A 27,894-nucleotide genomic window follows, 5' to 3' on the forward strand; every position below is an offset into this window, starting at 1 on the left:
AAATAGCCCATTAATTATCGAGGAAGGCTAAAGACCAACGGGAGCGGAGCAATGCGGGAGAAACCGCGGGGCACAGATAGTATATCTAATAATATCACTGCTAAATTTAATTAACATCAGTTCAGCTGCTCTCTGTTTTAAATGTGACTACCAGCATAATTGTAGTTGTTTATTTAGGATTTCTATGGGACAAAAGGAAAATAAAAGAAAATACTGTTAATATGAATAAACTTTATTACTACAATAAAAGTATTTAATTAACCGCACTTGCTTGTAACAAAACATTTAACAAAATACTTTGGGAGCCAACTTAACACTTTGGGTGCTGACTTATTATGCCCTAAACAAAGACCAGTGTTTCTCAAACCACATCGACTTTCCCCCACCTTATATTCCTTTTATATATACATAGATAAATGAGTAACACGCAAATTTGTGCTGAACTTTAATCCTGCTTTAACAACGTAACTAAAATTTATAGACTCACAGCACAAAATAATTTGCGATCTTAAAAATAAGATAAAATCTTTATTTGACTAACAATAACGATCACCAATTCCTTTCGGATAGGAATTCTTTTTAAGAAAAGGTGATATATATAACAATGGTTGACGATGATGCGTCGGGTATTAAAAAAATATATATTTCATTAAAATCGTTTGCGATAAATAAAATAATAACACGCATAATAGATAGTGTACACCAAAGCGTTTGTTTGCAATACATAATATTATAAAACCGGAAGCCGATAAAATGCGGTTAAAATAAATATAAAATAATTAAAAACCAATCAGTAAGTGCAATCAGTGCATCATCGACAACTATTACTATAAATATTTGTTATTAAAACTCTTATCAACATAACGCAGATCTGACAGCACCATATTTTCTATAACACTTTAAAAATATATAAGCTCACCATATTATAGAAAATGTATAAAATGTAAAGGATGTAAATGATAATATACAATACTATGCCTTATTCCTTCCTCGGCATGGCCCCATTGGTATCTTAACACTAGTACCTATCCATTCAATATAAGGCTCTGACTTTCCAAGGCAAACAAAAATTTATTACAGTGTACAGAATACGGGTATATACGATTTAAAAATTCACTAAGCCCCCATGCGCTTATAAAATCTCATCAAGGAACCATCGAAAGCTCGCTAAATTACAAGAAAATCTAACAATGCATAAATATATTAACATAATTATGACAACATTAAATCATCATGATCAAATATATATAGTTGAAAAACAAACAAAACTTTTTACTTGCAGATACAATTTTAGACATTTTGGAATGCCGATACGCTATCACTACTTTATATGTAAAATAGATGGATATATATATAGTAAATACTTTATTTCAACATAATATACAATAATAAAAACTACTACCTAGCTTCTATATACTACATACATTTGGTCTTTGGATGAGCATGTCACATTATGGCTTGTGTCATCGTTTGTAACTTTAAATAATATAAGTGCACTTTAGAATTTAGTACTCGTTATTTATCCTTTAAAATACTATACTAGACTAGACCTGCAAACGAAAGCTACGCACCGTTTAAACTTCTGTTAATCAAAATAGAACATCACAGAAGCCGTTAAATCCATTTCAAAATAAAAACAAACAACTAAAATTTGAGAAACACTGTTCCACAAATCATTAAAATTAAATGACGTTTGTGGTATAAATATAAAAGACAATTTAAAATTTGATGATAACGATGTTGGAAAAAGGCGCGAATTCTATATAAATTTTCGATATAATTCAGGTACCTAATTGGGACATTACTTAGTTAAAGTAATTTTTTTAGATTAAAAATATACCTTGATACATTAACGAGTGTTTGAAAAACAGATAAATAAAACGAAAAAACACTTGTTTTTTTTCAAACTAAAACTAAATAAAAATTATCACAAGTTATATACGTAACGAGTTTCACTCGTAAATGTGATTGTTTTTATTCCTGGTAAAAACCTTTAATTGATATTTGGATAAATCAACAATCTCGATGTGTTACCATATGTGAAAAATTACAGGATCAAGAAATACATTAAAATTTTCGTGTAATTGTTAATTACAAAAATAATAAAACTTAAGGGGTAAACGTTACCAATATATATAAAAAAATAGTGTACATTAAAATTGCACTTTTGCATTTTTCAATAAAATCATCTTAAAAATGCAATGCAGTCTATGCATGTGTCTTAGATTCATTATCGTCTAAAACATTAAGGCGATCTGGATATTCTAACTTTATACATACTGAGGTTTACTTTATATTTATGATGACTTATTTTTGGCATTTACAAAATTATTGTGATGAATGGCCGGATACAGCAAGCTCTTTCAGTAATTGGCGATCGAAAACATGCTGTATACCGTATTTTTTTTTTAATTTTATTTTTTATACACATAAAAATACATTATGCCTTGTTTTATTTCAGTGACAACTAACTATCACCCTTATCTCTTCCTAAAAAGCAGGATATCGCAGCCTACCTCTAAGTATACATATAGTTCTTCTATTTAGTATAAATAAAGTCTATATCTAGTTTATAAAAACTACCATTAAAAGTGTACAATTACTCTTTATGCGTACAATGTAAAAGTAGATTTATATATAAATATTTTCTGATTATAAAGTAAATAATTTTTGGAATATCTTTTTAAGGCTAGGCCGGTATTTTATACCGTGGAAGGGTCCTCGCACACTTTGGCGACTTTAGTGGTCTCTTCTATTTTAGAAGTGTTCGCTGCGACCTCCGCGAGCGTGGCCAGCGCGAACAGGTCCACACTGTGCGGGGAACGATTGCACATATCCATGTTCTGCACCACTGTATTCGGTGCTTCTGTTGCGATCTTTATTTCAGGGCTAATCTTGTTGCCCCCGTTCATATCGTTGGACACTAAACTGTTGATTTCGAGTCTTGTGATGCTTATTTTCCTTGGCTTGCGTTTCTGACTGCCGATGACTTGCTCGCGCCAATGTTCAGCCATCTCCCGCCGCTCGTCCATAAGAGGCCGCGGCACGGAGTTGATTATCTGCGACGATTCCAGCGCTTTAGGTTTCAAATTGATCGTTTTCTTCTTACGTTTATTCTCACGTTTCTTCTGCTGGAACTTCTCGAGGCTGAGCGACGGCAGCGCTTTGATTTTCGCGTCCAAGTCGAAATCGGCAGCTTTGAATGTTTTGTTTAGATTATTGTCTGGTTCGGACGCTTCGACTGTATCAGTTTTTTCGCTTTCAGTCGACGTATCGATTGTAGTGTTCGATTTCGAAGTGTCAGTGACTATTTCTTCTTGTATGTAGCCTTGATCCCAACTACAGGTAGCGTTGTAGCCTTCCTCCATTCTATCGGGATAGTCCCTCCTCGGCCGCTTGTTCACGAGAAGCCCTCCAACCGCCATGAACTCTTGGTAACGCTTTCCCTTGCACGTTCGTCCCGATTTAGAATTCTTCTCATCGTCCGACCAATTCCTGCTATCGTCGTCTTTTGAAAAACGCTTATCGACTATTTGGTCTATCACATCTTGGTTAGTGAATTGGTCGTTTGGAGGTTCGGTGTGGTTGTAATTGAACGTATGCTCTTTCCCCGCTTCGAACTCGTCCTCGAACATCTTAGTGGTTTCCGATAAAGCGTTCTGGAGTTCACGTATACTATCTTCTCCCTGAATTTTGGGTTTTTCTATTACATTATGAGATCTGTATTCCGTCGAATTTGAGATCGAGTTGAACTTAAAGGAAGGGGGTGAGTAGTAGGGGTTTGGAGTTGTATTTTCAGTCTTAGGCGTGAGGAGGCTGCTTAATCCCCCCATTTGAGCTTCGTCGGCGAGTTTGCCGGGCGTGAACATCGAGAGGGGTTTCGGTTCACTGTCGTGAGTGTTATGGTTGGTTTTCTTATTGAAGTCTATTTTTGTAGAATTATTGTTTGTCTTCTCGTACTCGTGGTCGTGATAGTCATTGTTGGGGGCCTCGTGCTTGTCGGTGGAGTCCCGCGGCCGAGAGGAGAGCGTGCGCAGCGGCGGGGCGGGCAACTTGTACCATTTGAAATCGGGATTCGCGCTAAAGAACGCGTCTTTGTACTAAAAAAGAGACAAAAGATACAATTAATTAATATAGAAACTTGTCTTCAATATAGAGACTGTATTGAACAATGTTAATGTGTACCTGTTTAGCAAGACCTGTGTAGCAAGCTTTCTCCTCCTTGTCCAAGTTGGCCCACCACTCGCCGAGAATTTTGGTTATTGATCTGTAAAAATGTCGAGTAAGCTTTAATATTTTTATTTCTAAAGAAAAATAAGAATCTAACCGAAATAAAAGACACCCAAACACATAAATTATTGTTTGTGAACTACCTAATTAATGTAAAATTCAACATAGTGAATAAATAATATTGTAAACATAGAATTTAAAACATTGTATTTGTATATTACGAAACTGGTTTTAAATTCTTACTGACATGGCCAGAATTTGAGTAATTTATTTGTATATTTAATTAAGAATGAATACTTTGAGATCATATCTATTTAAACGTGCCTATGTATCTTGCTTTCCATTTTCCATATTGATCGTTTACCTAAAATAACTTATAGTTCGTACATCAGAAATGCATAAATTAGAATGAATATTACTGTAGGTGATCTCATTATTGTTTGTTTTCAAAATGCATAGCCATTTCACAACATTGTCCTGTAGTGCAAATTGAACCAGATCACAACATCGCAAGGTCACTAGAACTTACTCTATTACTACTCTTACTAGTTCTATTCTTCTAGTTCTAACAACTTTATACGGTAAAAGCGAGAAGATGGCATGTAAAAACGTACGTTTTCTAGGCAAAATAGTGAAAACAATTGAGTTGTAATTTGGCATATAACGAAATTATGACCTGGAATAACAGACATCCTATATAACCAGAAATCATGTGAAACATGAGTAAACTAATTATACACAAAGATGTGATGAGTGACTATTCAACACACTTTTTCTGTTTCCTATCTTATTACATTTACTTATTAATACTTTTGCAAACTGTTCTTCTAACAAACGTTACCTGTTCTCCAAATTCGGGTACTTGTCGCGCACCACGCTTCTGTGTCGTTTGCAGAATATCAGAAAGGCGTTCATGGGGCGGCGCGCGTGGTGCGCCGGCTCCCCGTCACCATCCGGGTCGTGCATTATCACTGTCTGGAATAGATGAGAGTTCTGAATGAAGCAATTCAATTGGCAGGAATATAACCCTGTTGTAATTTGAGCAATGCTGGGAAATACAGCTGAATGAGCAGTTCGATTGGTAAAAAAGATTATCCTAAAGTAATTTGAGTACATAATTCGTTTGGCAAAGCCGTTTGATCAGGAAATATAATCCTGAAGTAATTTTATTGAGAAAGAAATATCTTTTGTTTTTGAAGTCATTGCATTGAGAAATAGATCAAGAGCCCACGACGGCCAGACTTTCCTTTCTTTCGGAAAGTTGAAAGTTTGTCTGTATATGTCTCCGATACAGATAAGAACGACTAGCGACTATGAAGTTTGGGTTGTGGTTACTTTGGCAGGAAACAGGTAGTGAAGGTGTATAAAATAGTACCTAACTTTCATTATAGTTTAAAAGCTAAATTTTATATATGTTACTTGGGGACCTATAAAAAGACATTACCTTAAGAGCCAGACAGTTTTCATGGTTCTTACATCTAGCCAGACACATTTAAAAAATAACTAACATATCATCAAATTCACATAACTACCTAAAAGCGTAACAAATATGAAATAACCCACTAAAACATAAGTTAACTATAATTATTAAAAAAATAAAAGTATAATATATAAGTAATAAAGTTATTACTTATCTTTTACGGGGGTTTATGTTGATGAAATTTCACGTATCTCGATGACACAATAAAAAAATCATCGGGATACGTGAAATTCCATCAACGTAAGTCTAAGTAAAAGATAAGTAATAACTTTATTACTTATATATTATACTTTTATTTTTTTAATAATTATAGTTAACTAATGTTTTTAGTGGGTTATTTCATATTTGTTACGCTTTTAGGTAGTTATGTGAATTTGATGATATGTTAGTTATTTTTTAAATGTGTCTGGCTAGATGTAAGAACCATGAAAACTGTCTGGCTCTTAAGGTAATGTCTTTTTATAGGTCCCCAAGTAACATATATAAAATTTAGCTTTTAAACTATAATGAAAGTTAGGTACAATTTTATACACCCTTACTACCTGTTTCCTGCCAAAGTAACCACAACCCAGACTTGATAATCGCTAGTCGTTCTTATCTGTATCGGAGACATATACAGAGAAACTTTCAACTTTCCGAAAGAAAGGAAAGTCTGGCCGTCGTGGGCTCTTATATTAAAAGAGACTGCTTTTAAACTATGTTATGACAATTCAGAAGTGCTTGCAGCAGAATCATTTTAATTGAATAAATAAAAGTTTGAGTTTCAAAGAAACAACTTTGAACACGAATATTCTAATACTAACAAAAATAAACGAAAACCTTTATTAGCAGAGAGTTTTGCAAAATAATATTCATGTGGTGGCAAAAGCTCGGTAGAAAAAAGCCTACCTCCTACTATTTTATGTTTAAGTTCATCATTGTAAAACCGAAAGTTTATGAGGATAGATGATTAATGATTCCATTAATGGATCTTTATTAAGAGGGTATTTCGGACAAAAACGAAATAAAAAAAACGTTCAAAATCAGTTCACCCAGTCGAAATTTCTGAAGTAGGAACCAAAAAAAAAGTCGACTTAATAAGCTTCTTTTTTGAAGTCGGATGAAAATATGTGCTAAAGCCAGTACTTGGGACATTGTCCTATAAAAATAGCAAATCTTTATCAAACTGCATTGCAGGTATCTCGGTCTAAATTTATCTGATAATGTATGAAATGTGAATCATTTTCTGTTTTGTTATAATGCAATTTATATTTATGTATTAACAGGTACATTCTAGGGCAGCGCGCCATCTTAGGCCACACCTCAGCTTACCATCAGGCGAGATCGTGGCCAAGCGCTTCCCTATTGCAGCGTAAAAAAAAAAAAATATACCATCATGTCAACTACTTTATGAACATCAACACGTAACTATGATGATATTACCTACTTGCAAACCAAATCAGTGAATTTAAGATTTAAAAACTTTGTGAAATGTTTTATTATGAAACTGTATTTGACATCCTGTAAAGTAATATCGAACTTCTGATTCAGGCGGAAGCAGTTTATCTTCATGAATTTAAATAAAACTTTAAAGCTGTATCTATAAAATTCGTCAGTTTTTTACTTATATATTAAGGCTTGCGAATTCATAAATACCTCTTACATAAAGCATTTGATGTCGACTAGTGTACTAAGAATTAAGATAATTAACAGGTATCATTTACCTATGATTCTTTCAAGGGAAGATATTCGAGTTAGAAACTGATTAAACTTCAATTGGTCTTTTGAATGTAGAATATACTTATGATTACCTATACATAATATAAAACTTTTCCTAAAAGTGGCTTTCGTAAAGAGACAAAACCTAAATAAGCAAAAGGTAATTTTTATGATTGCCATATTTGATCAAATAAAAGGGAAGCAAGGACAGACCCTATCTATTGATATCTCACATACAACTGTACCATAGTATAGCTAACAAAAATATGAATAACAAAAAAATAACTCCATTTCAAAGTCATCGACCGCTTATCGGTGTTTATCACGTAACGAAGTTAGGACGATACATAAATAAATAATATGAAAGAGCAGAAATTCTTTGTGGAAGTCTTGAAATATCTAAATCTGATATCAGGCTTTTGTGAAACAGGGATGAGTGAACTGGAGGATGTCAGCATCGCTGTTATCATTAAAAATGAAGAGTAAAAATCTTATTGGATTATTTTACAAGCTTGATACAGCTTCCTATATTTTCCTCAATCATGTGGAAATGTTGCTTTTGTTGTTTTAACTTATTTATCAGGGCTTGTAATTTACAAATAGAAGTTTTGTGCTATAAGTTTTAGAACTATTATAGAGATACATTTATTATTGCATAAAATTTTATCACGCTATTTATTGCAACACTGAGAAATTATTGTGTGTCATCCAGTGTCATCTTATAAATCAGGAAATAGATATAAACTTAAAAGGGATATAAATTACTCATATTTTGAGGAGTTATAGTACTTTATCTATTTGATCTGCCTTTAGTTTTATTAAATATCATTATAATATGTAGGTATATATTTATTATTACCGCCGAATAAATTTATTACATATTTTCAATCATACCCGATTACCCACCCTTTTCGAAGTAACCGTACACATAGCCATAATAAATCCACATAACACAAGACTGACTATTGCCCAGTATTCGCTTGACCGATAATAAGTCCATAAAACCTTACTCCATAAGTTTAAAGAATGCAAACAATGTATTTCCCCCGAATGTAAACCTGCCACCGACATACTTTCCATGACCTTTTTATCCGGTTTGTTTTCAAAAGAAATGCGACGGAACATCTAGAGATCGATAAGTAATTTTATACCACAGTGTCCGTGTATGTGTACCTACTTATTGTATTTGTTGTTTACCCATGTTTTATTAAGCTATGTAAGCCCTTTTTCGTGTATTTGATTCATATTATGTTCAAGCTATCTCTTCGATTTAGCCTTCTTTTAAAAATTAAATATTTAATAGGTTTATTTAGAAAATATTAATCTTCAAATTTCACTTCAGTTCAACATCTTCTAACGTTCATCATAAAATATGTCTTTACGACAGTAGATTTGGAAGATCATTCTTATAAAATGGTTCTGTTAGGTACTTTCTTAACAAATTGCAAGAATTTATCATTTAAAAACCAATCTAACCTTTAGCCAACTCTCAAGTATATTCTTATTTTCTCTAGTAATTAACAATATAACGGTAAAACTATATTATTACGATTTAAAATTGCTTCTAGAATAAGTCTAACTAAAAGATTTGAGCTTGGGTTTAAAATATAAAAAATAAACATCAATACGGCAACCCTATCACCAACGCAGTAGGGCCTGCAGTCCCGATGCGCAGGAGTTTTCACTTTCGGCGGGCAACGGCACGGCCTTGACACGCTTCATTTTACGGTCGAGGTTATGTGCCTGTAGAAATTTTCGCCTTTTTAGGACTAAACAATTATTGTGATCTGTTAACGTGAGTAAAAATATTTTTTTTCTTAAAATTTTTTGGCTTTAAAACTTGGCACTTCTACTATATTATATTGAACGATCAACGAGTATTACATTGAGAAGGTCAAGTATTTTGTATGTAAAGAAGGTAATATAGATTCTGTGTTCTGTATTTCTATATTTCAAGTTTCAACAAAATTATAACTACTTATATTTTCTTTATTTAAACAACATAATAAAAAACAAACACAGACGGTGTTTCCAAATGTAAATATTAAACTAACATTTTGTAATACAGCTCCCGAGACCCGAACACAAAAAGAGTACGTAGGGTGGAGTCTCCTATTATCGGCCGTCTCCTAATATCGGCCTTTTCGAGAAAATTGAATATAACTATAAAAATCGATCTTAAATCATAAAAGTTTTTATGCAAAAAGTTACTCTATATACATACGCAAAACCTCCCAAATTTGGGTGCGGGTACCTCAACTGTGGAATATTCAGTTGGCCATAGAGCACGCGAAGGTACAGACGTGAGTGATTTGGCGACATTGCGTAGTCAAATCCCTGAGTCGACGCTTTACGTGGATAAGTATTTAAATGGAATTAAACAAACCTATAGTATTAAATTTTATGTGTTCTTAAAGAAAAACAGTCAAATTTTCGATAAGATAGTGCGTTTTTACATTTACTTGTCTTTTTAATAAAATAATTGCGGGGCCGAGATTAGGGATCTATATTTATTGATAAATCTCAATATCGGCCGGGTGGTCGATATTGGGGTAATGCATGAAAACTTTAAATAACTTGTTTAGCTATTTTAAATGTCAGCAGTAGCATTAATAAGGTTAGAAATAAAACAACAGCTCCGTTTGATCACTAGATCCTAAAGTCGGCCGCCTAAAAACAATTTTTATTAGCTACGGCCGATATATAGCGAATCGATGCGTAATAACGGCCACCTTAGTAAAACCTTTTCTACTAGGTAGGTGATACAAGATGTATTTTAATTTTTGTTGAGCTATGCCAAAATCATGCCATCTCAATCAAAACTCCCAAAAGATCAACAAAAAGGAAAACGTTGGCCATTGCAAACGTTTCCTTTTTGTTGACCGTAGTAAAACAATAGAGGCAGTGAATGCCATCAAAATATGAGCATCAGAGAAGCATCTCGACAATACGACATTCTGAGGACCACTTTACAAGATAGACTTCATGGAAGAATAGACACAGATTGCACAGTTGGTAGAGATACCGTCTTAATCCATCAGGCCCCGGAATCACACAATAGAAAATCTATTGTGTCGCGGCCCGATCGGGCCGTTCGGGGCTCAATGGGTTAAACCAAAATGAAGGAGAAGAAATTTTTCAGTGGTTGATACGGATGACTATCGTAGGAACGTGATCTAGGAAAACCGCAATTGCTTTAAAATATTATAAAAGATTATAAACGAACCAATCCGTTTAAAATGGAACTTCAGGGAAAAAGTGGTATTTCTTGTTTTTAAAAAGAGATTCAATTCTTAATGAAAAGTCTCCAGAAGCTAATACGCTGGCCAGGGCTGTAGTTACAGAAGAAGAAGTGGTTTAATGACTTAAAATCAATCGGACACGGAAGACATATTACAAGATCCACTGAGAATATTTAATAGGGATGAGACGAGTATTTGTCCGAAGACAAAAGTAATACAACATTTATGAAGTTGCTAAGGGCAGTGAAAAAGTAACAATAACTGTTTTGCTAGTCATATCTGCATAAGGAAAATCTTTGCCTCCCATGGATGTTTTCCCTACATCCGTAGACCACCTAAAGTAATCGTTAATAGCACACCATCCTCCTGGTTTCTTGGTTAATCAAATAGTGGGTGCACTAGAAGTGTATGTACTCGTAGTATTCTATGAATATGTTGCAAATGGCTTTAATGATTGGGTGATTTCTGATAACATTTCCAAACCAATTCTTTTTCTAGTTGATGGACATAAGTCTCATTTAATCCCATATCCTTATTTGTCTGAAGAATACTGAATTAGGTACATTACTTTTAATTTTTAAGACAATGTAACGAAAAGACCAATCATGATAGGTGAGTTAAAAAAAATGATTTGTATCTCAATTGATAATAAAAAATGTTACCAGTTTTAAGTTTTATTGATCTAACTTACCTTAGAAAAGGTATGCCGATATTAGGGCCAAAGACGGCAGATATTAGGGTGTTAGTTTGGTGTTAGTGGCCGATATTGAGGGAAATCGGCATATTCGAAATAAAAATTCTATTTTTAATAAAGTAACAATGGATTCGTAATTTTGCAAATGTAGTAATGGAGTTTCAATATCTCTCTACCCAAAAAAGGCACTGTAAGAAAGAAAAAGCTATTAATGTAAAAATTACATCCAGTCAAAGTTCAAAAAAAGTTGACATGGCCGATAATTGGTGCCACCACCCTACTTCATTATAAAACCACGTTTAAAGTTTAAACGACGCTTGACTTATTTAGGCTAAACGGTTCAACTGAGTGATAGCAATTCATAGCACAATTACCATAATTGTTTGTAAATGGCTTCGAAATAATAATATAATGTATAAGTTGTCATAGTAACTATGTATTTCTAATAATAATATGAGTAGGTGTTTTTTCTGATTTAATTGGCTACTTTATAAATTTCATCAATATATTTACTAACTATACTGAAATACATAGTGACTGTCTACTTGAAATATGTACACAATGTTATTTTTTTCCCTACGTAACGTTTGTAATTGTAAAAAGCGTGGTCCTTCAGAAATTAGTGCATTATAATTTAATCAATAAGTAATTAGTAATTACTAATTTACATCGCACAAATCATTTAACATCATGGCAAAAATATTAACGAGCATAATTTTTTCAGTTTCTGCGTATTCGACAACCCTACCTCCTATCAGAACACAAATTTACTAAGGCCTTCAATCTTTTGTTCCACCAAAATATTAAAATGTAATAACAATTTCGCGCAAATTGTTACAGGCTTCGACGCAAGGCAATAATCATGCATAATACCCCACAAGGTCAAGTGTGTAACGTGCGAAAAGATGAAGGTCACTTCAATTCATTTGTTTCAGACGAAAATCGTTCCTATTCATGTCGCTAAGTGTCATTGTTATAATATATTTAAATGCTTATAAAAAAAATATTTATTATATTATTCTATGTAATCGAGTGGCAACCCTATGTTTCAGAAAATGGGAAGCGGAATCTGGTAATATTAATAATACTAATATTAAACACAACACATTCACGGCTACACTATGGAAATGTAATCAATGCTTTTCCAAAACTGCAACCTCTGTAAAATAAAGAATATAAGTATACAAACAAAAACGCAATAACTGTAAAAACGTATACGGGAAGAACCGTCACTAGCATTGAACATAAATACGTCTAACATCGTTTAGTTATCATTTAGAGACGTGACTAACCATATTTTTGTTCGAGTATTATTTCAAAATAAAGATACACATAAGTACATATTTTCTGTCATATGAAAAATGTTAACTCAATTTGTTTAGTATTATGAGTAAAGGTTTAAGGTTTACACAGATTACCATATTGTCCGCACACTTGTGAGTTGAGTATATTACCACAGACTAATAATAATATACTACGATATTACCTTTAGGAGATCCTGGGGTCCTGCGGCCATTGCTTTAGCCACCGAGGTTTTAGTGAACAAATTCTCATATGCTTTGTTTTGTCTTCTAAAACAAAGTGTCAAAACAATCTTAAGATTTCCTATATTCATATAGAAAGGTAGAACCGCCTATTAATTTGTAGTTCTAAAAAGTTCGCTGAATGTAAACATATAGCACCTTATCACAAAAATTCCTAACGCATTTGCGTTATCTATTGCCACATTGGATACCATTTATTTAAATTTAAATTTAGCATTTTTTTACATAACTATGAAAAAGTGATTAACTATTGGTTATCTTTCAGAAACGCTTAGTCAAAAGTAAATTAATAAAGTTATATTTTTAATGTTTTGTGTTTGAAGTAGGTGACCTTTCGTAAAATATTTAGTTCGCAAGGTTAAGGATTTCTTTCCAAAACTATTTTTATCAACATCTTTTCCTTTTTTACTTCAAAACTTTCAGACTATGCGGGTCAAAGAAAACTGTTACCTATATTATTTTTCTTCAAGTGGTTAGTTCTATTTCGTTCTTAAATAATTATTCTTCCCTAACCTTTAATGACCATTGACCACTTAACAAATATCATGACCTCACCTTCCAAACAATATTTCTTGATTCCAACTATCAATTGATCAATATCCATTTATAATGTATAAAAACCGTTCAAGGTTATGCAACAAAAATATCTGTAAATGTTTTTGTACGGTAAGCTAAATAGCTTAAAAAAAATCTTATTACTGCCTTATTTTCCGTCTAATAAACCATTAAAAGGTCACTTCGTGTGCGCCTGCTTGTCTGCGGAAAAGCCTAAACATGTACACGTAAGTGTATCTACACGTGAATAAAGTGATAATTTCAGTTTCTCTCTGAGACAGTAGTTACAATCTGCATATAGTCGATGTATTTGTTCTTTTTGTATAGTTTAAAAAATACAATTACATAAGCGTCTAGCGTCGGTAAAAGCTCAGTCCTGGAGTAGGCAGGTCTATTCTTTTACCCCGTAAGCATTTAGTCAACTGTTATACATACATTTGATTATACATAAAGAGTAGATTTTTTATACGCCGCATTTTGATAGGAGTCGAATATAACACGTACAATAACATGTGGATCTCCGAGTTCGGAGTCAATTCAATTCACGCCGAGTATTAAGAATCACTATTATTCAATACCTAGCCGTTTTTAGCCAGCTTGTTGGGCTTCGTTCAGGATTCGTCTTGAAACCTAACAAAGGACACAACAACAACACAATAACTTATATTTTACCTACTGTATAATAAAGCCATATCACATTTCATTAGGAGCTGGCTCGAAGGACCATTATTGCATAGCGAATCTTGTTCTGATTATGTTATAATATCCATTTAATATACTTTCAAGAGGCCCATAAAATTTTCTCCTTTCCAAAATAAACCAGGTTATTTGGACATTCTTGTAAACACATACGAATTTTAGGGCGCGGGTGAGAGATCGCGTGTTACTAAAAATAGACATTTTGACGTGTTTTCAAGCGTTCCGACAAAATAATTGATGTCATGTGGATAAAGAAACTTTGGGAAAGTGCATGTTACCAAATTTTGAACTATATTTTTCAAGATTTAAAGCGATATAGTTGCATCACATTCTTTGTTACTTTGTATTCGGGTCGGACGTTTTCCTCAAAGGCTTAGCGTTAAACAATGTTCATGACAGACATGACGAATTAAAAAAAAACCCTGAAGTTTCCTAACTTCTATTACGATCATACAGAAAGTTGTGTACAATATGTGCATCTATGTGAAATTACTTACTTATCATAGTAACATGACATGGATCAGTTTAATCAAGTAATCTCTTTCACTTTTCATTTCATCAGAAATAAGAAGTCAATAAGATAATTTTATGAGCTGTTTAAAGTTTGTTTTTTAAACAATTGAATAAACAAATTATCAACTACTTTCCACTGATTGATTTAAGAGGAGAATAAACACAAACATATTTTTGTGACCAAAAGATTATTTTAATTACCTATGTATTTACATAAATACGCGGCGTTGTTCCAAGAAAAACAGGTAATTAGGGAGCTTATTGGTTAATAATATATTTACGAGTTTAAAAATAATTTCGTGTTTACGTAATGTCCGTTGCAAGGCAACAAATTTTACATATATCTGAACTGAATTTTACAATTTTTTATAAATGTAGCTTATGTCCATCTTGGAGGTAAGGTTCAATCAAAATTGCTTGACGGGTTCAGATATGAAAAATTGAAAACATAGGGAAGGCTCAAGGCATTGACATATACAGGGTTACTTGTAAAACACCGGCAACCTCGCAGGACAAGATAGCTAACATCATAAGTAACAACATTTGTTCTACGACTTTTGATAATTTGTTAGATTTTATTTTCATACAAAAATAAATATTCATTTAATTTTCCGTCTGAATATTATAAACTCTACGCCTCCCAAAAATTACGTAAACAAAAAGCGAACGAGAGGGGGAAGGGGGCGTCGCGTCGTCCATCCGATAATTAATAGAACATAGACTTACAAATGTAAGGAGAGTACAATAAAAGTTTAAAAAATCATTTAAAAATAATTTATTGCGTTATGCCAAAAGTCGTAGAACAAATGTTGTTACTTATGATGTTAGCTATCTTGTCCTGCGAGGTTGCTGGTGTTTTACAAGTAACCCTGTAGAAACAGAAGGTTTGAAAACGTAACATGCTGTTAGAAACAGAAATCTATCATCTTTATTCGTATTTTTCTTAAAAGATGATTAGCAAAAGACGAGTATTTGGATCCTCCCCAAGTAATTTAAGTATTTTCTATACTTTCCCATTAAAAAGTTCCACATAATCATTAAAATTTTCCACAAACACGACAAAGCTTTGATCTCATCAGCCACGAGCATTTTACCAAAACACAATTTGAGGTAATGCGATTTAAAATTAATTAATATCGCATTAATTACTTTAAACACAACATGTACGCGGTAATGACAAGCTCGTTTACATAATAATTATTATTATCGATTTTCTATAGACATGCTAATGCTGTCAGGCGGTACACGAAAGCCCGAGACATGTCTTGTTAAATATTTGTACAATAGCATAGAAATTTGCAGTGTTTCTTATTCTTTTTTCCTTTTGAGTTACCTACATAACTTTTTGGATATATTTTTAACAACTCTTGAATTTGTTTATAAAAATAGTCGGGAAATGTCTCAAATGCTTTGAGACATTTGGTGTTGTCTCAAATTTTGGTTGCGACAACACCAGGCGAAAGTTTTCAGGCATAAATGTCTCAAAATCAAGAATTTAAATAATATTGAATCCTTTGCTTTGTTTTCAGGAATTCTCAGGAGCCAGGAATGTTTAATTCATAAAGTACTTTCACTATGAGACTCTCGTGAGTAACCCAAAAACTTATACTCGAAACTACGTGACCAAAAATAAAATGTCCTGTAATTTTTATACGGTTTTCCTAAAAATTCATTAATGTTATAGGAATTACGTGAACACTTCAAAATGTGTTTTCCTTGTAATATACAAAGAAACTACTGGTCATTAGTTCACTAAACAGTAATATTCCCTACCTTCCAAATTTAGTAAGTAACTTCCTTGAATAAGTACCTACATTGGATGACATGAAAATATACTTAAGACTGAACATTTACAAATAGGATTATAGGTCCCAATACGTATTATCGAATTAGATTATATTTCCATTAAATCAATTATATTTGGCCATGTAAACACCCTCATAGGAGTCCCTTGTCCCAGTAGTGGGAACGTATGTGGGCCGGTGATGATGATGATGTTAACTTGAAATGATAAATATCGTGCATAATAAACCTTCGTTACTTAACTCCTTTTTTTGAAATATCTAATTTAAAAATTTTATAAATTTAAAATATCTCTAAAATGTGCACATTATAAGGCACATTTACATATTTGTAAAAGGTAACAATTTCCAGTCTGTTCTAAAACTATTCGCACAATCTTTTTGTTAGCAGAGCTGCGTTCACACCATCATTTTTCTTTTTGTCATTGCGTACTAAGACCCCTGTAGAACCGGCATCCTGTTACAAATGACTCGAAATTTTGTGTCAGTATCTCCCGGTCTATTAGATATCACCCTAAATTTCTATGACTTGGTAAAAAGCTATAACATTTAAAATCCAAAACTACAACTAGGACTTATGTAGAGGTATCTGCACATCGATGATAAAAAGCAAATGTATAACATTGAGAATTTTATTTACAACTAGCGGTCCGCCCCGGCTTCGCCCGTGGTACATATTTACGTTTTCTCTACATAAGAACCATCCTCGTACTTCAAGGAATATAATAAAAAAAGAATTATCGAAATCGGTTCAGCCGTTCTCGAGTTATGCGCTTACCAACACATTTTGCGATTCATCTTATATATAAAAATGAATCGCAAAATGTGTTGGTAAGCGCATAACTCGAGAACGGCTGAACCGATTTCGATAATTCTTTTTTTATTATATTCCTTGAAGTACGAGGATGGTTCTTATGTAGAGAAAACGTAAACATGTACCACGGGCGAAGCCGGGGCGGACCGCTAGTTTTTATATATAAGAAGAAGATAAGCATCGTTTTTGTATATTGTTTGAATTTAAAGAAACAAAAACATAACTCTCAGTCATAATAACTTCAGAGCTCATTTGAAATTAAACTCTTTTAGAAGTTGATTAAGCACGCTTTTGTATCTACCTATTATTACACTGTGATTGTAGAAATGTAGAAGCGAGACCCGTCGCGACTAGACTTTATGTAAATAGTCTCAATTCTCAGTAATGAATCCGAAAAGCTGCTAGTATGTTTGACTTTAAATGATTCAGGAAGATTACAATTACGTCCAACGTCTATAAAAGATACAGTATTAAAGTTAAAGAAATAGGGAAGAATAGAACATATGATTCAGAACGATTTGTTTTTATCATTGGCTTTTTGAAGATATCAAGAAGTTGATAACCAGCTAAGACACACTATTACAGGTAAATAAATGGTACACGTTAACTTTTCAGATTCCGTCCAATTTAATCGATACTATTCTCTGTTGAGAAGTAGTCTTCCAGATTTCATCTATCTAACAATGATACAACCGGCCGTTTTCCACCTGATAATCTTACATAATTATCCAAGACGCGACAATATCAAGGCGAAGGTACTGTGACCCAATTTCCTTGACACTCTATACCCACTTTGTAAAGAGCACGAGCGTTTTGCCGTCTTATTATGTGCTTTTGTAAAATGTGAAATTGTCGTCTGTTGAAAACGTCGAAAATATTGTTGGATCATTACTTATTTTAGTACGATTCAAAAGTAGGAAGATTTTAGACGACTTGATTGCAATAGCTATCTTTCTTCTTCACCTTTCTTTGCATTAATATTATGTAGATACCTTACACTGAATGGAAAGTTATTGCAAAATATTTGGAATTCAAGACTTCTTAACTGATTCCAAAAATGATTAATACTGGCGTAATACCACAAAAATACTCGAAAAGCATTTAGCGTGGGAGATAAGCGAAAGTTACTTTTGTGTCCTTTGCCTTTGCGGCTGACCCATTGAACGTGTTATAATATGGTTATAATTAATTTTGATGCATGCTTGTGTGGAATATTCGAGATCGTCATGTAGATATTATCAGAAATCGAATTTATATAAGAGCAGTAGGACAGGGCTGCAAACTTGGCTCTATTCATTGATTTTGTCTTTTTGTAATTGCATGGGTTATTTTTTGTGCTTGTAAGAAAAAAAACGTTACGTGTTTAATTTGTGATGATACTTCTTATAACTAGCTCCAGCCACAAACATTTACAACCAAATTATAACATTAGCAAGATGGAGAAATTAATACATAATACACAAATTGTAATTCCACAATTAACTTTGTTTCATACGAAAACAAACAGCGTAATGAGATAACTTGTACGAAATAGAAACTAAATAGAATAATATACACCTAATCAGGCTTAACATCTATAAAATAAGGTATCGTGTTAAAACGGCTTTAAGCTCTGTAAATTAGTTACAACTTGTCTTATCTGTGTTTAAACTATTATTGTAGTGTTACTGTTTTTGGGGTGGGCTTAATTTGAATTTCAATTAAAATTAGCGTGTACAAGCACAGGATAAATTGGTATTTGGTTCGGGGAGACTCTGTTGTCGTTTATGTTGTTGAAGACTTTTTTAGACGCGTTGAGAGTAACATTTCAAGGTCGCGTCATGGCAATACCGTCACGTCATGGAGTAAGGTGACGATTTTTGTAACTTGCCAAATTGTATCTTGACGCGAGTGCTCGGCACACACGCTCTTTTTCTCTTATTTTGGGTTAATACCCCGAGTAGGTATTAAATATTAATCCTACTAGTTATTATTCTGTGGTATTACTAAGTAGATTTTATTTGTAATTGAATTACAGATAAAAACGTACATTTGAATACAAATCGAAAAAATGCAAACTTTTTTAATTGTGAACGAAGTAAGAGAAATTATCAGAAAGTTACTCGACTTCTGATTCAAATTTAGCTTTATAGGATTGTTATTATAACTTTTACGTAAGTGAATCGATACATCATCGTGAACAAAGTAGGTAGGTATTTACCGTTTGTTAGAGAAAGCATTCTCAGTTTTTTTTAATAATTTGTCTTACGGTGTTTCTGTTCAAATTAGGCAAGAGGCGAGACTAACATTCTTATGTCTATAGCTTTACCACATTAGTCTCGTGATTAACTAATTTGGTAAAATAACTTATTGTTATAGATACAAGCTAACGACAAACAATGTATACACTATCACATCACAGATTATGCAACAAACTAATTTTGGACCTACTCCTTCAGCACATAAAGGCAATTTTGTATCGTACGCGTGTCCAACATAAAATGGGACATTTTATCAAAACAACACGTCCGAACAGACTACTAGCTACTAGGCGTGCAGGAATTAATTTTTTTTTAATAGAGCAGGCTCCAAGGAGATGTTCGTTTGCAAAAATAGCGGACCTAAATCTGACTTCTGATATATATATTGTATAGATCCCAGACATCCTACAGACAGATGTTGCCAACCAGTTTTGTGGTCCCCCTCCCCCCACCCCGGTAATTAAATATGGCATACAAAGAAAAAAATTAGGGATGTAACGATACATGATTTTGCCGATACGATACCGATACCGATATTTGTAGTAATGTATCGGCGATACCGATACCGATACCGATATCGATGGCTTGGTAGAAAAATAAATAGTGAATTATGCATAAAAAGTTACCAACATTTATCAGAGACAACTGTTAATCGTATTCTTTTAAATAAAAATGCCAAATCAAAAAACAACAAAACCATTTATTTTAGTATTATTATTTTACGAAGTCAGTTAAACTTTAAGTAATACACATACAATCAGTACCTAATAAAAGTTTACTATTGGTAGAGTTTTTTCAGAAAACAAAGTGCGCACGCGCGGGCGGCCTCCCGCATCGTTCATTGGGTGCGGGTTTTTGAATTATTTGATATCAAAAAAATTGGTTGTTTGTAAAGTAGGTTTACGATCGAGATGTTTACGTGATAACATAATGCAGTGGCAGCGCTCGAGATGAAACGGGAGATCGGTCCGTCTCTCTCTCGTTATACCTGCGATCGCGCTCGTGAGGTTTTGGTGTGACACAAGTTTATGAACATGTCACCCGACTAAAACGATTTTAAAAACGTTATCACGTTAAAAATAAAAAAAATTCAAAATTATTTATTTCTTTCCTTTACATAAACAAATTTGTGATTGGAACACTCCTAGTAAGCAAATATATAATAAAATAAAATGCTTGTGCAGGAGGTTCCGCTCTTTCTTAACACTATTACAGAAACAGAAATAAAACAATATGAATGAATACAATGCAAAAACATAAAAGAAAAGAAAGAATTTAATAAAAAAATATCGGTATCGGTTGATTTATTATCGGCGATACCGATATATCGGCTTGCCGATATATCGGCCGATATATCGGTATCTGTATCGGTATCGTTACATCCCTAAAAAAAATAAAAATTTCCAAAATATGCCGTGTGGGGTATCAAATGAAAGAGCTTATTGAGTAGATCACGAATATACTATAACATTTCTTACACTTTCTCTAAGATTTTTTAGAAAATTTACGGAAATGCTCCATTTTTGAGTTAACTTTAAACCACTATAGATTGAAAACTCATGAATATATTTTTTAAATTATTATTTTAAATAATTAACAATAGTCCATTGTTTACGATTCAATAGTTCGTACAGTGAAATAGTTGCATGGGGGAGTGGGGGGAGCATTCAAAGAATCGAGAAATTCCGTAACGAAAAACCTCACGCTCCCCACTCCGACGGGCTCGGAGGTGTGGCTTGAAGGCATGCTATTGCAATAGCTTTACCGCGGCAGTCCCTGAGTGCCGTCTTTTTTTATTTCAGTTTGCCTTCAGATTGGTCCCATTTAATTTTTTTTATAATTTTTACCGTATGAATGCAGTGTGGTTTTGTTAAAAAATAATTGTATTATAGACATTGCTTTGAAGAATTTTTGTGTAACAATTTGCCACGAGCCGCGACCCCGCTTTTTAAACGAATTAGGTTCGATGGACTGAATATTTCAAGCTCGATAGATAGGTTAAATAGATTCATGATGCAATAACTTACCTAGTTAAAAGCATGTTAAAAGAGAATTTTAGGTACCTAGTAAAATTCTCTATTTTATATTAGCTATAGGATTCAAATTTTTTTTTATACCTAAGTAGGTAGGTAAGTACCTAGTTAACTTCATACCGAGTTCATTCAGATTTCATCAAGAAATACCAACAACAAATCCTACATTGCATAATATTTTCCTTTGTATCTACGCTCGTCTAACTCCGGTCCTACCTCAATACTGCTCATCGATTATTATCGAAGCTATACGCTTCTCATTTATAGGTAGGTATTAGTACCTAATCCTATCAAGGTCACAGCGTTATGCCCTAATAAAAACTAAAGTCAACCGCAAATTACACTGTCACATAATATTGTAACATCGAGAGAAAACACGCAAACAACAAAGGATTAAAAAAGTGTCCTTCGCCAAACAAAAGCGAATCTTATATAAAATACATCCACACACGGCATCTGTAAACTTGCACGTGATTAAAAAGTAAAAACTTGTTTGCTATCGCAACTGCATTACAGCTTAAAAATAGCCGATGAAATTAAATAGCAGCTAATCGACTGTAAACATCGTTGATACGTCTTGTTTATCAATAATAAAAACGGTCACACTAATTATGATTCGAAACTCGACAATATTGTGAGTTGTGACCCTACGATTGTTAAGATAACTGATTTATGACATAATATTTAACTATTGTTTTTGCTATTCCGCCCACTACCTACCCGAAGATTGGTAGTTAGTCGGTATGACGTTGAAGTTCGAATAGGAAAAATAAGCATGTAGGTAGGTAGGTAGATAGCATTCAATTAACATTGCTATGCTATGCCATTCGGATTATGTGTTATGATAATGATATACTTTGTAGTTATGAATAAAAAAATATGGCAGCCATTTTACGAAACACTAATAACACATATTATTATCAAATGTTCATTGCATACTTTCTATGAGTCGACCGTCGAGAGCATTCCATTTTAAGCGCGCTATTTGTTTTGTGTTGGCATGCAAAGAAAATATAAAATGTGCACTCAGCGACATTGAGATTTCGGCTCGTTAATGTGAATAGAAAGCGATGCTCTATAACTTATCGGCCAATTGGACAAACGACTATGATTTTTGCTGCATAATTTTCAAGGGCATTCCAATCTGCCAACATATAAACCACTATAGATGTATTACATTAGCGATTTCCATATGATTCATGAATGAAACTAGCCAAGTGCCAATCGAAAACTATTCGAAATAAATATTTGTTTCATGTAATTAATACAGTAATAAAGGAAAAAACTTACGAACTCGGCAGCGATACGTGTATCACACACATGACGTCACTTGACGCAGCACAAACCCGAATTATTAAGGAAAATGAAAAGCAAACTAAATAAAAACAGCACTGAAATGAACTATGCACTAGACTTTATTAGATACAATATAATATTTAAGTCATAACGAGCGATTTAGGACATTTTATAATATTTATTATTGTCACTGACTCCAGTTTTGACAAGATGGTCGCGCACCGACTGTTTTGCTTTGGTTGTCAGCTGATACGAAGCACTGTTCTGTTTCAAGTCGAGCTGACAAATAGGCTATCTCTTTTTGTTACGTATTGATCGCTGGGCAAAGAATGAGACGGATAGATAACACTTGCCAATGAAGACATTGGGTGCCCAACAAACGTCACTTTTTGTTGCTTATAATAATGTAAAGGGAAAACCCTGAAATAAAAACTCTTACCTGATATTGATGAATTGAAAACACTGAGGAAATTATCCAAAATGATTTTCTATTTCACAAGACTACGTATCCAATAAGAGTTTAGCTATATTTGACCGTGACAAAGCTATGTGTACGGCGTCATGAACGCCATCTTGTTATTGTTTGGAAAATGTCGACAACGTAAACAAATAAAATGTTTTACATAATTTGTTTAGTTGACTATAACTTTCTGTATAACTATGCATCAAATTTCAATACCTTAGTTTCAAGCTCTTAGTTTTTTATTTTAACTCATGATAGATATAAAATTATCACGTGAAAAGTTAAATGTAAATACAGCGTTGTTTCTCACTTAAACTAGGTGGCGGTAGTAGTACTGATTTATGATTGTATCCATCTTGTATCCATTATGTTTCTATTATAATTATTTATACTTCCTTAGTAAGTCTATTACTCACAACCTACTTTGCTAATAAGAGACTAATAACAATCAATTAACTTATGTTTATCATTCATATTTATATTCCTTTGTCTATTTTTATTTTATAAATAAATTTGCAATTGTGTTTAATGCATCCACTTGTAGATATTTACTACTTGCTTGGAATTTTGTTTTGTTGCGTTATTTTTAGCGAGAAGGTCATTGAACAAAATTTTACATATAATCATTAGTCATTACCCTGGATAATAAAATTACTAGGTATAAATGGGTATGTTTGTTTTATACGTAAAGTGACGTTAGGTAGGTACCTATAAGTTTTCTTATGGGAACAAAATAGGATTATACAGGGTGTCCCAAAAAGTAGTGATGAACGAAAGCTGGGAGGTAGAGGACCAAGAGGGCTATCCGAATCACCCCCATGTGTGTTATGCGATTTTTCGTATTTTCGGAGTTATTACATTTTTTTCAATTTTTCATCTATCGCTGAGTACGATGAGATTTTTATTTATTGTGACGTGAATTATTGCGCTAGATGCTTGATTTTTTTTGTGTGCTAAGCTGAAAGATAGGCCAATTCAGTATGGTAACATTTACTATCGTTAGATCTTCGAATGGAATAAAAAAAAGAATTAAATCCCAAGAAAGATAAAATTACCCAGTATGTTCATAACTTCAAGGGCCCATAAAAAAATGAAATCACATGAAAAAGGTTTTCCATTTGGCTTTTAAAAACTTGCTCTATCGATCAGGTAGCTACCCTAAAAATTTCATTTTATTATTCTGAAGGCTTCAATCGAAAAATTGAAATCTAAATGTGGTAAGTGCAAAATTTTTATTAACATGATGATCATTAAAACCAATAAATAGGTGTTTAATACCAGATTTTTTTTTAAATAGCCCCGCTGTTGCTCAATGCAAGTGCGACATCACCGTAAAAAGTTGTCTTTTAAATGTCTGAATGCTTTTTTATCATTTTTAATGGTTTCTTCTGCTACTATGAATTTCCGGGTTATTTCGTCCAAATTGTGGCATTCTCTCAAGAAGCCGAGGTCTTTTAAGTATCCCCATTAAAACAAATCAATGGGGTTTAGGTCGATGGACCGTGGAGGCCAGGCTTTAAAGCAGGCATCACCGGCGCATGCGCAGGCTGCAACGACCAATCCATCTTTCAGGGTATTTTTGCCCTTTAGCCTGGCCTCCATGGTCTTCGGACATAAACCCTATTGAATTTTTTCCGTGGGGATACTACAAAGACGAGAGACTGCCACAATTTGGACGAAATAACCCGGAAATTCATAGTAGCAGAAGAAACCATTAAAAATGATAAAAGAACATTCAGACATTAAAAAGACAACTTTTTACTGTGATGTCGCACTTGCATTGAGCAACAGCGGGGCTATTTTAGAAAAATTCTGGTAATTTAACACCTATTTATTGGTTTTAATGATCATCATGTTAATAAAAATTTTCCACTTACCACATTTAGATTTCAATTTTTCGATTGAAGCCTTCAGAATAATAAAATGAAATTTTTAGGGTAGCTACCTGATTGATAGAGCAAGTTTTTAAAAGCCAAATGGAAAACCTTTTTTATGTGATTTCATTTTTTTATGGGCCTTTGAAGTTATGAACATACTGGATAATTTTTTCTTTCTTGGCATTTAATTCTTTTTTTTATTCCATTCGAAGATCTAACGATAGTAAATGTTACCATACTGAATTGGCCTATCTTTCAGCTTAGCACACAAAAAAAAAAAACAAGCATCTAGCGCAATAATTCACGTCACCATAAATAAAAATCTCATCGTACTCAGCGATAGATGAAAAATTGAAAAAAATGTAATAACTCCGAAAATACGAAAAATCGCATAACACACATGGGGGTGATTCGGATAGCCCTCTAAGTCCTCTACCTCCCAGCTTCAGTATATCACTACTTTTTGGGACACCCTGTATATTTATTGGTCTCTCAATTTTTTCGTAGGTACTATAATATAGTTACCTACCTAGGTAAAAGGCGATTCTGTTTTTGTTGTCTTCAGGAATATTCTATGGGACTCCGGACTTTACCAGTCTTTTGTTATCAGCATATTTGTCAATGTGAACATGAACAAGAATGTAATTAAATTAGCTTAGAAGTAATACATTTTTATCTATTCTTGTAATTATCTACATAATATAATATATTGTGATTACATATAATATTTATAATAATACGCCTACTTGACAACATTTAGCAATAAATAATCAGATTTATATTCATGATATCTGCTATATTGTATAGACAGGGTTAAGGAAGTTATTCAGGTTTATTATAACACTAGCGGTCCGCCCCGGCTTCGCCCGTGGTACATATTTACGTTTTCTCTACATAAGAACCATCCTCGTACTTCAAGGAATATAATAAAAAAAGAATTATCGAAATCGGTTCAGCCGTTCTCGAGTTATGCGCTTACCAACACATTTTGCGATTCATTTTTATATATAAGAAGAAGATTTATTTTTTAAATTTAGTTCATTAGTTGTACTCAATTCATATCTTATATTTAAATTAGTTATTTTAAATCTTTTTAATCAACAATTACGGTACCACGAGCAAATCCATTCTTTATAATCGTACCAGCTCCCACGACACAAGTTCTCTTAGTGTGGGAGCTACAGTCAATAAGTATATTGTATAATAAGTGACAGCAAAATATGATGTTGTTAAATTTTGTTTTGTTACATACTGTGTTTTTGCTGAAATAAATAATTTTTCATTTTCATTCATTTTCATTTTCATTTTTCAGATATAACTATCACATCCAGATGGACTTATTAGGACTAGCTCTTCGCTCGTAGCTTCGCTCTTGTAGTGAAAGGAAAACCTGTATGTATAGTCCCCGCTCCCGTGTGATTTTCGGGATAAAAATATAATGTGGTTTCTTATGTGTTAGAAAGCTAAGAATACTAAAGGTATTTAGTCCCTACCATACAATAGTTAATACATAGTAGGTATACAGTCCCTACTTATGAGACCGTCTGTCGTTAGGTATTTTATGGTATGTATAAATTAGTCTCATATCAATATTAAAAACCTTTTTGTACTTTAAATTTCATCAATGGATTTGTTTTTCTAGACTGAAATCGTTTTAAAACAAATTGCTTCCACACTTATGTGATCTGCGATAACAGGAAAGAAATCTGTAGTTGTTGTGAAGGTTTCCTATCAAATTATGCATAAAATAAAACACAAAATAAACTTGCACATCCATTTACTTCAACACCAAGAATATTTACAGATATATACAGTTTTTACAACACATTTACTTGATTTCATACACACAGTAACCTTGTATTATTTTAAGAAATGTTACTACAAATCGTAAATAATTTAATCAATCTTACATACATTATTAAAATATATCTTTCGTAAATTACACAACACAGCAATAAGGAATTTTTCGCCTTATTTTCGTACGAAGGAAATTGCGTAACGGAAGGGATGAAGTACTAAGGTCATTGCTTAAATTGGGTGTAGTCATTCAGAGTAAGTAATTTAGAATAAATCCAAGAAAGCGGAAAATTTCAAATTTAGAAACAACAAACAGATTAAAAATGAAAGTTTTATTTAGTTTTTTGATGTTGCAAATTTGAAATAGGAACTTTTTGGAAACCATAGAGTACCATAGATAACCTAATGCTATGACGTCAATACACAGATAAACAATAATTATTGCTTCAGTAGAAAGTGTCACAACCGGGTATTAAGCGATATTTATTAAACTATAATAGACAAATACATTTCTAGTACACCAAATACTTAAATTTAGGAGATTTTTACATATTTACACAGGGTGTATAACATCGTAGTTTTTGTAAAGGTTTGTGCAAATTCGATGCTCAAGTTACGAAACAAAAAAATTATGTAACACATAATATCCAATACATAGCTAGGTACATACATAATATATTATTATTGTATAACTTTTACATTATGTGGTATCGATTAATTTATTTCGACAAAGAATCAACTGTAACATATCGTCAAATATATTTGTAAACGTAGGTAATATAACTATTATAAGTATAATAACTGACTTTCATATTTAGTAGGTACGTCTTTATTTCATCAGGTTTTTTTAAATACCTCAAATTTAATAAACAAAACTTGAAATCAAACCCTCTTAATATTTATAATATTCTCTTAAT

At 32.9% G+C, this 27,894-nt stretch overlaps 1 protein-coding gene across 1 annotated transcript; it reads right to left on the bottom strand.

Annotated features, from left to right (window-relative positions):
- Positions 1 to 214: 214 nt before the first annotated feature.
- bbx (bobby sox) lies at positions 215 to 23,068 on the bottom strand. The gene is made up of 4 exons (XM_090103665.1): positions 22,835 to 23,068; positions 5,072 to 5,205; positions 4,186 to 4,267; positions 215 to 4,100 (listed from the first exon to the last, which is right to left on the bottom strand). The coding sequence occupies exons 2-4, from the start codon at positions 5,194 to 5,196 to the stop codon at positions 2,703 to 2,705; spliced, it is 1,605 nt and encodes a 534-aa protein (XP_089959791.1). The 5' UTR covers positions 5,197 to 5,205; positions 22,835 to 23,068; the 3' UTR covers positions 215 to 2,702.
- Between the last annotated feature and the right edge of the window lie 4,826 nt (positions 23,069 to 27,894).

This window comes from Colias eurytheme, chromosome 7, assembly GCF_061535395.1.
Source record: "Colias eurytheme isolate Ceu_HAF_F1 chromosome 7, ilColEury1 Martin Lab GWU primary, whole genome shotgun sequence".
Lineage (NCBI taxonomy): Eukaryota > Metazoa > Arthropoda > Insecta > Lepidoptera > Pieridae > Colias > Colias eurytheme.